The sequence below is a fragment of the Panicum virgatum genome, chromosome 2N (assembly GCF_016808335.1).
Source record: "Panicum virgatum strain AP13 chromosome 2N, P.virgatum_v5, whole genome shotgun sequence".
NCBI lineage: Eukaryota > Viridiplantae > Streptophyta > Magnoliopsida > Poales > Poaceae > Panicum > Panicum virgatum.
In genome coordinates, this window is record NC_053146.1 from 2,128,631 (window position 1) to 2,140,110 (window position 11,480).

General features: G+C 39.0%; 1 protein-coding gene across 1 annotated transcript; it reads right to left on the reverse strand.

Annotated features, from left to right (window-relative positions):
* Window positions 1-199: 199 nt before the first annotated feature.
* Window positions 200-9,407, reverse strand: LOC120659295 (phospholipase A-2-activating protein-like). The gene is made up of 22 exons (XM_039937374.1): window positions 9,217-9,407; window positions 8,112-8,446; window positions 7,672-7,775; window positions 7,137-7,205; window positions 6,741-6,801; window positions 6,351-6,490; window positions 5,846-6,035; window positions 5,517-5,578; window positions 5,070-5,158; window positions 4,558-4,630; window positions 4,334-4,393; window positions 3,927-4,073; window positions 3,802-3,843; window positions 3,661-3,698; window positions 3,001-3,087; window positions 2,124-2,289; window positions 1,772-1,849; window positions 1,449-1,585; window positions 1,172-1,248; window positions 991-1,060; window positions 843-908; window positions 200-705 (listed from the first exon to the last, which is right to left on the reverse strand). Exons 1-22 carry the CDS (start codon window positions 9,262-9,264, stop codon window positions 577-579), a joined length of 2,268 nt encoding a protein of 755 aa, XP_039793308.1. The 5' UTR covers window positions 9,265-9,407; the 3' UTR covers window positions 200-576.
* Between the last annotated feature and the right edge of the window lie 2,073 nt (window positions 9,408-11,480).

Consider the following 11,480-nt stretch of genomic DNA (forward strand, 5'->3'; position numbering starts at 1 on the left):
TGCAACAAGTGTACTTTCGTTCATGAAGCAGGTGAAAATAAGCTATGGGACGCTGCCTACTTGAATTCCCAAACGATAGCGAACTGGCGATGAATATTCGAGGTCATTATTATACCAACTGCACTACAGTAAGTAGCGAGTACCAAGCAAACAATCTTAAACGTACGTGGGCACTAGCAATCACTCAGAATAATCAGGCTCACGAAAGAACTGGACTATGTACTTGTTTTGATAAAAAAAATCAACAGTTAATTAAACTGTTGAAGTATGCCGATTGGGCTATCACCGTCCACGTAAACATTCCTGCATAAAGCTTTTGATCGAGGCAACTATAAGGTCATTACAATTTACAAAAGCTAAACGTAACCACCCAAAATCCACTCATATAGTCCCGTTATGGTTACAAGGTGAAACAATAATCACAACCCCATGGTCTTCGGGAGGAAAATGTAGCTCCAGGAGTGCATCTGAATTGGCTTGCCACGCGAGCCCCAGTTCCATGGCTAAATCACGCACAACGGCGCCTCCAGTGAGAGGAGGAATTTCCCCCAAACTGCATTCAGCCCTCTTCTCATCTCATCGTGTTAACAGTTCGATGTCAGCTCCGACTTCAGCAATCTTCGAGTCCATTGAAGCCTTTGCGCTGCTTGCAACGCTCTTAACATCAAGGTCGAGAGCAAGGGACTTCACAAGGCCCTTTTGCATCTAGGGTTAAATTAGGTTAAGGGCAACACATGCTAAAGCATGGAAAATTTAGCGAGAAAAAAAATATATAATGCAAATCTACCGAATTAAATACAGAGCATGAAATGCTGCAGTAATGTGATGTTGAAAAAGGATACAAGGGAACCAATTGCAACGAGTGCCCGGTATTTGGAGTCAAAATCTTGAGCCTCATCTTCTGCGATCTGTAAATTCAAGTAAGGAAAGTAAGAGATGGGAATTCTCTGAAAATAGCAATGGCTGGATGTAGTAGGGTGGAAAACTCACTTCAAGGGCAGCAGAAAGAATTTGCGCCTGACTCTGTTCATCCTTTGATTCAATCGAAAGAACAGCATAGCTGCAGAAAATGTTGGGAAGATCAGCATTCTCAAATGCCATTGTTCCTTTCTAATGCTATGAAAGCAAATTTGCAATGCATAAACCAGGTACAGTTCAACTTGAGACTTACTTCAGCAAAAGTGTGGCATACGCCAAGTGTGCATTCTTGCTAAACGAAGACTTGCAGTTGGTCACAGAATCAATGATCTGAAATTAAAAAATTGTCAGTCCCCAAAAGCAAACTTAAATAACAGGCTAATGTGTGTTATGCTCTAATCAACCAGGTCATCAATGTTTAGTACCAAAAACATTTTTAAGAGTTAAGTAATTTAAACCAGAGGCTACTAGCATGCACAATGGATAAAGAGAATTCCAGCGAAAAGTAATTATTTAACTTGAGGACTGACCTCAGCACAGTGGATCCTCAACCACTGGTGCAAGCATGAGCTGTCAAATAAGTTTGTCACAGCTTTAAGGATGGTAAGCAAATTCGCTGGCTGCACAGGTGGTGCTACGGCTTTCCGGAAGGTCTCCATAAGTATATCTGACACAACATAAGGAGCGAAGCTTCATTCAGTACCAAAACAATAATGTTTGATTTCCATGTCTGTAACAGTCACTTCCAGTGATAAAGAGATGATGTATAGACAATTAAACAATTTAAGCTTGCATGATCATTCAGATGTAACAGAATGGGGGATAGCAGAAAGAGTGTTATCCGAAACCCCACCGTTTCCAGTTTCAATGGTCTTGCGAACTAAAGCAGCTCCATCTGGGTGCAACACGAACATTCTCAGAAAATCAATAACTGCAAGATAGACAGACACCTATTAGTTGGACTGGAAGCCTTTGCCATCGAAAAAAAACTTAAAACAATTTAACCTAAGAACATAACATACTAGTTTTCAGCTCCATGCAGAATGTAGCTAACAGGTTCTAACAATCATTCATGTCGCTACAAACGTCGAGCAAGAGTTTCTAATAGATAGATCTTGTTTTCCTCTGATTACAGTGAAAATTCAATTGGGTAACCGAAGTAATCACTATGCTAACTTATTTTATGGGGCAAAGAGGGTATATACCTGGAAAAATCATTTTTGCTGGCCAAGACATCAATATTTTTACCAACAATGCCATGTCAGCATCTGCAAGCTTGCTTGTATGATAAAATGATGTTTCTTTCAATACTTTCACTATGGCTGGTAATCTTGACATCTCAGCCTCAGATAGAGATAATTGTTTCTGTTCCTGAACATACATATGTTGAAAATTAAGCCAAAATGGGATGCTAACAATATGCATGGACAGGTGAAATCCCCTTGAAATCATGAAAATGATTATAAATTAAATCTCTGATGAACTTTTCCCCCCAAGGATTGTGATTCTAAACAACACGTGGAGAACACGGCCAAATTTAAAAGATTTGAGCTAGATGAACCATAGTCAAGTGGGAAAAAACCTACTATAGATAATGTGTTCCTAAAGGTGTTTTAAACTCACAAAATTAGTTTAGCCTGCAACATACTCAAGAGCAAGTAACTAAGTCTATTTAGCTGGTTACTTAAAGTGAATAGATATGACATTCATGCTTCATCACACGCTAGCCACATTAGCTTTCTTTCCTAATCAGCTTGCCACAACAAATGCATGTTTGGGATTTGGAACAAACTTTAATCAGCTCCCTTCAATCAGATTATTTACTCATGTGTTGTTCGCATTATCTAAAAAAATGCAACCCATGCCCTCTCCCTTTCAACATACTTCTATACATTACTTCTCAGTGCAAGTTAGTTGTGCAGCTTGAGAGAGAAACAAGCCAATTAGTGCGAAAACTCAATAACACAAGACCTAAAGCATGGATCTAATAACAAAACAACATATTCTAGGATCTGAAAAGAAATATTCAGATGTTAAATTTTAGAAGCAACAAAAAACACCAGGAAATAAGCTTTTAGATACCAAATCAGATGAAAGTGCGGCGTTGAATTCTGTAACTTTCTTTAGGATTCCGTCAAACTGAGCCGTCTCAAATGACAGCATTCCACTCTGCAAATTGAATAAACCAATTCTGAGTAAGTTGTAAAAAGGCTGTAATACAACTCATATTTGTTTAATGGCTGCTTTGTTTCTGGTAAAAATAAAATTAAATAAAGGGCATCAACTATACAAAGATCTTATAGATGATTCAAACAGAGTGTTGACCTATACTTTTACTGTTTTGTAAAAGGCTTCGTTTGACTTGGCAAGAAAATTTTATCAACAGTTATTCTAAATTTTTTATACTAACATCATCAACATAATTGAAAGTTCTATGAATCTTTCAGTTCCTGTAACACATGCATGGTTGTAACATCTGTACTGAAAACTTATAATGTTTTACGCTTGACGTATGTGGGAACCTTATATAAAACCGAGAATAAGTATCCACCACAACCAAGGGATGCAGAGGGGACAATTAATATAGCACAAGCGCACAACGGTACCATAAATTGATGTGCCCTTGCAAGTAAGCTTCACCAATACGACTTAGTTTTACGATCAGGTGCATTCAACAGAGTCTCGAGTCCAAGTATCAGTGTTGTTTATAACAAATGTAGCAATTGTTAAGGTCAATAGTACCTTGGGTATGTGCTTGAAAATTTGTTTTGGAGCATTACCTGCAAAACAAGTATGTATAACGTATGATTCAGTATGTGCACAATACAGCATAAGGGGGAACAGAACCAGATCGATTTCCAGGCATCAAGATTGAATACATACCATTTGATGAAGACGGTTGCCCACCAGGTACATATGCGTTACCTGATACATAATCAAACTCGGTTGTCAGGAGCAAGCAGCAGCAACCAACAGCAAATATGACAGTAGCTAAAAGACATGCTTACCTCCAGTATAGGGATCCCGAAAAGATGGATCTGGAACAAAGTTATTCTGGCCAGAATTCTGCAGTATAAATTCTACCACCTGCTGACGATACGTCAAGGGAAGATTTTCTTTCAGGAGCCACTTGTCTGCGACTGCGTATGGATCGTCTGCAAAAAAAAATGAACATGAGTGTAGTAAATACATAACACAAGTATAATAAGAAGTTAAATACTCTCATAATGTAAGACGTAGAAAGATTCCATAATGTATCTAGAACCAATAGCTTCAAAGATTACACATGAAGATATAGAAGTTACAAAAGGCAACTTGCAAGTTGTATCAGGATCAAGTATATGAATCTACAAGTTGGTTTACTCTAGAACAAATAGCAGAGAAAATCACAGAAATAGAAATACTTGTGTGATACCTGAACGATTATAGGGTAGTTTTCGTATAGGTTCTCCATCTCCAATATCAACACTAAAAACTGCAAAAAATTCAGAATATCGTAAGAAAACCAAATTACAGAATATCATAAGAAAACCAAATTACAGAATATCATAAGAAAACCAAATCGTAAAAAAACAAAATTTCAGAATATCATAAGAAAATCAAAGGTTAGTGCAAAACATCCAATGGAACCCAACTTACCAAAATCATACCGAACACCATCATGAACCTGGCCTTGTGCAGCGTCCCCAGGTCCGTCCACTACTTCACCAATCTAGCAATTTGGTTGGGAAAAGTATTTAGGTAAACTGAAAAAAATGGTTATACAATAAAGCATGCAGTGCCAGGTCAAGGAAAGACAGCTATCACTATATCTTTTTGTGATAAATCAAGCCCCAAATAATTTAGAAACTCAAAGTCCATTATTCTGGCATAGCATTATGATGTCAAAAGTGTCAGCGATCAATTGTATCATATTTTAGGTTATAATTAAGCCATAGCCCATAGGCTAGAGACTGAATTATGCCTTGGAGATGGATCAAACATCTAGCAGCCTGCTAGTTAAGCAACTCTATCAAAATCAAGTAGCAAACCAGTAATATTGCACTATTCCTCAACTTTGGGGATTCTATTAAATGTCTAAATGATCAGAACGAAAACTAAGGTAAATATAATGGAAAGACGTAAGAAGTCTAAAGCACAAAGGGGCTTACTTTGTCCCATTTGAACTCTGCTGAATTCCATGAATAAGCAACACCATTGTCCCCTTCTCTAACAATCAATGTCTGGCCATTAGAATTCCCTGCTTGAGCAAAACATTATAAAAATTGAAGTATAGCACAGATATAATATTGAAACACACAATAAATTAATACGGAATTTGAGCTACTTCACTTAAACACCACAATATTGCCTTTGACACTACTACGTATTTTTTACATGCTAAACAATGATCAAGGCAACAGTCTATAAGAATGTTCTAAACATTTACAGAAGATCAGAAGATAGAGATTCCAAAATACAATAAAGAACATTCGCATTGTATTTTGAAATACACACAGATTGTGGAATGGCCCATTTGAAGCCAAGCAGTCTATATTTAGCATTGGGTCATTATCTAAATGTGTTAACAGTATCAGGATAAGAAAGTGATATGTAACCTGGAACTTGCAGTGCCTCAACCCCTGGTAGATCTGTCAACTTGAGTCCACCAACGGTCTTTCTGTTAAAGGAAGGAAAAGGAATTATGTAGAAGTCATTCCAGGAATCCAATTTCAGGATTTCAGGAAACAGCAAGAGCAGACAGGCCACAGTCAAAATAAACGAGTGAATAATCCTAGAGTTACAATTTTCAGAAAATAGCAAAACAATATTGTATCACTAACAATACACAGAATAAAGTAGGTTGGTATCAACATAACATATACTCTAATCTACAAAAAATTACAAATTTTGCAGAAAACAAAGATATGAAACAGGAGATGCTAACCTGCTAAGCGTGTATTGAGAAATAAGATCTGTATAAGCTGCAAGTTCCTCATCACTGCAGAACCTGTTAGTATCGGTCGTCCATATCCTCACAGTACCATCAGAACAAGCAGTTACAACATCTCCATTTTCCAAGAATTTAGCATCCCATATGCAGCCCGGGTGTTCAATGCTTTGAACACAAACTCCATCTGCAATATTTCACTTGAAAAATCAGAGGACACCAAGTACATGAAGCACTTTCTGGACTATTGATTTGTACCAATAAGATTTTCCTTTTCTACTGCACAAGTTAAGCAGGTAAGTATAGTTTCAGTTTTCAGAATACTGGACACATTAAGAGGGGAAGTATTTAAACATCGAGTTAGACATAACTTCACATTTCTTTAGCCAAGATAGTACGTACTATGGGTTCTACCCTGATTTAGTCAGGTTTATAAAGTTGCTCAGAGAATCAAGTTCAACATAAGAAATGGCAATGCATTTAGAATACAAAATTACATCACCTTTCCATATCTTCAAAGAGCGATCCTCACTGCCACTAGCAATCAGACCTGAAGAATGTGCATCCACAGAATATACAAGAGAAGAATGCCCAATCATCTCCAGCAGGGGCTGACCTGTCAACGCCCATAACTTGATAGTGCTGCAACAAACAAAAATATCATGTGTCAACAAATGGCAACCAAAGACAGTAAAGTAGAAGAAACAAAATGAGTCAAATGATGCATAAAATTAAAAAGATGAGAGGGCAAAGCACAAAAGGTTGGGTCAGAAACATTTTCAGCAAGCCCAAGGAAACATTCTGATGAGAAACTTTTCCCTTCTCTCTTATCAAAAGGTGCATCTACGTGTAGGTGAAGAAGGAACTTTTACGGGCATTCTCCTTCACTCACCTGTCATGCGAGGCAGAAAGAATTCCTAGACCTGGCATTGCTGCTAAACATCTAACAGTATCTGCAAGTGACATAACATTAGGTCAGGTTTGTGTGATTACGCCAAAGAAACAACAAAAAAAGAAGATTATACAAAATAAAATACTGCATGCTATATAATGAAAAGTAGGATTTATTAGATTGACAAATGATGTTAATCTTTTATGCTAAGAACAACATAGAACATCAGTGCAACTGTGCAACCAGAATTTACAGGTGCCTTACTGAAAGTCACATGATAGACTTAAATAAAGGACAATGTAAGCTCAATTCACCAAGATGGCAGATACTGTTTCATACACAAACTAAATAAGTGCTTTCTGCAGTAGGAATAAAGCAAAATGAACATAATTAAACCTGCATGTCCGGAGAATGTCTGTATACAGGTCCTTCCTTTCCACAGCTTAATGGTGGAATCACTTGAGCCTATAAAAAAGGACAAATAAGTAAAATATTAATCAATCACGTGAAATTTTTGTCCATAAAATTATGAGGGATTCATCCAAGGAAACTCTGGTAAGCATTGAGAACAAGTTAGCTTTTAGAGTGCCTCAAGCACTGTTTAAAATCTAGATGAGCCAGTAACTCCAAAGAAAAAATTATGGCATCTCTACTTACTCTATAAAACAGAGGTTTTAAATAGTTAGTGCAGCCAGGATTTTTAAAATGAAGTGCTTTCCAAAAGACACAGTGATTACAAACTAAGCAAAATTCACTTCCAATAGAATTTTGGTCTTGAAGTTACAGTGCTTCACAGAGTATCATTTGTCAAAATGCCAGATAAACAAAAAAAAAATGACACCATACCGAAAGGATAAAAGATAGAAGCGGCCTATGCATAGGACACAATAAAATGAAAATGTGAAGTAAAAAAATATAGCAGAAGCTTTACCAGTAAAGAGTTCTCCTGTGGGCAGCTTTAGAACTGTTTGCACTGCAACCTTGTGCGCTTCCCAAACCTCTACAGCATTGCCGTTTCTCCACCGTCTTACAGTACTGCACGTACAATGTGTATGTCAGTGAAATAGGACATTGGCACTATGAAAGGAACAAAAAACTATCATCGATTAGGGCATCCTTCCAATAGAACAAACATTTCAAGCACAAAGTACACCAAAGGTGCTCTGATAATACGACTTTCATATATTTCATACAATAACAGGTTCAAGCATGATGAGAAGTATTGTTTACAGTCACATCATGAAAAAATCAGCACCTCTTAAAAAAATTAATAGCACACAACCAGACACTGAAATCAGAACAAAAAGCACTTGAAGAAAAGATACCATAAGGACAAGAAGGTTAAGACTATGCATGTCTATGAGAGTTTACCAATCCATGGAAGAAGAGATGATGTCACTGTTAGTGTCTACAGCAAGTCCAGTGACTTGTGAATTGTGCCCTTTCATTCTCTCAACAACTTCTCCTTTATGCAGATCCCAGAGGAAAACGAATGTATCCATTCCACCAGAAACAATTCCTCCTTCAGAAAAGCGGTCCGAAGGAGGGATCCAAGCCAATGGGCCCACAAAACTTGAATGTCCTGCAAGCGTCTTAGAGAGAACATATTCACTCTTCTTTTCTGGGTTCTGTCTCCAGAATTTCACAGTCCCATCTCTTGATGATGTTGCAATCCCAGCATCACCACATACACAAATGCCACGAACCTGTAAGAATGAACATGACAAGACAACCATGAACCAAGTGTCGATAAAAAATTTAATATCTAATGGATGTTTTGACAATATAAGGATGGTCACAATGAGATGATTGAACCATACAGTGTTCAATAATCAGATATGATTATTTAAGGATGGACCTTAAATCAGCAGAACTACAGGAACATGGTGGAATTGAACTTAGAGCAGACGAAAGGAAGTCTTATGTTCTCTGTTTCGATTATATATACTAAGCGCAATTGCATTGAAATTAATTAACTTGCATTCATACAATCACCAACCTACTTGCAATTGCCAAGCAAAAAGCAGCTCAAACTACAGCGATCTAATCACTGATCGCCCACCAAGTAACTAACCCACTAGGTTACTCCTACGCTAAACCTCCCTAAATCCACTGCCACAGACTGAACCTAAACGAAGAATCCAGAAGTAAATTACATCCCGCCAATGCACTCGCACTCGAAATCCATCTCTCCCAGAAACGCACCAAACGGACCGAGAGAGGGCAAGCCAAAACCCACGGACGCAACGAAGCTAGATCGAATCGCTGGCCAAACCCGCGGCGAGCCAACAAAACAAATAGCCCACGGCTTCCTCCGAGAGTGAGAATCGAACCCACCACAGGCCGAGGGTTCGGGCTCCGGAGCGGGCGGATCGAAACCGAGGGTATCGCCGCAAGCTTGGAGAGGAAGCAAACTGAGACGGGGCAGGTGGTGGGAGAGGAGGGGGGGCAGGGGAGAGGGGTCGCAGCAGCTTACGTCGTCGGCGTGCCCGTGGAGCTGGGCGCCGAGGCGGTACTCGGCCATGGCGCCGTCGTACGGGCGCGGCGGAGCGGGCGAGGACGAGGTGGGAGACGACGAGGTGGGACTCGGGGCTTGACACGATGCGGGGCAGAGCAGGCGAGCAGCTTCTTTTTCGTTCACGTTTTATTTTTTTATTTTTATTTTTTGCCGTGGCCTTCTTCTTTTTATAAAGGCTGCTGGGCCGTGGAAAGCAAGCGCGGGCCGTATTTTATCTAGACTTTTGTGTGGGGGCGGTTAGTGGGCTCGCTGTCAAGGCCCAGAGCGTTGAAACCGGAACGGGTCGAAAGCGAGCTCGATAACTTGCCGGAGAAAAAGGAAGTCAAGAACGGCGAGAAAACAGCCAGCTCGGCACGTGTCACTAATTCCAGCAACTTTGTTCAATTGTTCACACTGGAGCAGTTGAATGAGATGAAACCCCATATAGCCAACCTTGATGGATTCAATCGACCGCGTACAAAAGATGTTGAAACCGGGGGAAAAAGGTCATTTTTGCTTCCCTCAATTTTGGGGTCGTGTTTTTCCTCCATTGACACCGTCTATCTAACCTCCTCAAACTCCTGAAATCGTTCACATATCCTCCCGGAGCGGATCGAGAATGAGGTGGCAGTAATTTTTATTTTTTTTTCTTTTATTTTTATTTTGACTAAATCTTCAAAAAAATCATAGTAAATTCCAAAAAAATCATAAAATATAAATTCAATTTTATTGAACTCCACATAAGTAGCCAACATAGATCTACACAGTGAATATATTATATATTATACTTTAATACAAATATTTTGTTGTAACTTTAGATATATATTTTTTTGTAATTAATTTATAGCTAAAGTTTTCATCGTCCAATTATGGTGAAATTTCTATGGTGGGCTAATTGTTATATGATTGAGATGTAGTAGAAATTTTATGATTATTGGATCATGTATGATTGAGTTATTGATTGCTAATTTCAATTCTTGTCTCCTTGTAAACATCTTCAGGCTTCGTTTTAAACTCATCATGTTCCAAAAGAAATTCGCAAACATAAAATCTTGGTCTATCATATATCCTAACAAAAAAGGGTTTAGAAGGTAGCTCAATCCACAAAGGATAATATAAGAAAATTCTAAAGAACATTGAAATAGCTATAAATCCTGACAAAGAAAAGGTTCAAATGGTAGTTCCATCAAAATAGGATTATGAAGAAAAATAAAAAAACATTGAAATGGCTAATACCAAGGCATGTTATTGCAAATATATCCCGCAGTCTCTGCATCATACTTTTCCGAGTCTTTAAAATCAATTCTCAACCTCAAGGACCTGCGGTAATCCAAACCCTTCACCTATCCCTTAAAAAAGGTTCATTTGTGCCTTTGTAAGGATCGATGGACCAAGAGGGGGGGTGAATTGGGCCTTTTTCAATTTCTAAAACAAAGTAAAGCAACATTAACCTATGCAAAGCTAGTAGGGCACCAATTCACCAACCGGATAACTAAACTACCTACACAAGCTAAGAGAGATAAAAACAAAGTAAAGCCTAGCAAGGTAGAGCTAAGTTATGATCTCTAAGTCAAGCACATGAGTAAATTGCAAGAAAGAAAATGCTTGAATAAAGAGAGTGAACAAGAGACGACCGGATTTTTTTCCCGTGGTATCGATGTGTTGGCACACACCCCTAATCCACGTTGTGACACTCTCCAAGAGTCTTGTCACCTCCCAAGTCACCGAGACGAGGGCGCTCACTAAGAGTCTCCGTTCACCATCCCGGCGTGGTAGAGATCAAGCCACGTACAATCTTCTTCTCCGGGCTCCCACAATCCTTGGCAAGCTCCGCGAGAAAACACCTCGATCACCAAGATCGCCTAGGTGATGCCAATCACCAAGAGTAACAAGCTAAGGCCTTCACTTGAGCAAGAACCGATCACCAAGAACGGATGCACACTAGCTTCTCTCTACTCAAGTCCTTAATCTTGCTTCTTGATTGATTGAATGCACAAGTATGTGAATGATGAAGCTCAAGGTGGCTCTTGACTATAGTATGAGTGTATGGATGTTGCCTGGTGTCAAGAGTGGGCGAAATGACCCATTGGAGGGGTATATATAGGCAGCTCACACAAATAGAGCCGTTGGAGAAAAGCTGCCAGAAAACTGCGTAGCGCCGGTTAATCCGACGTCCCTCCATTTGTCATCGTCGGTTTAACCGGTGAATGTAAACTGCCTCTTCTGAAAACTAGCCGTTACAA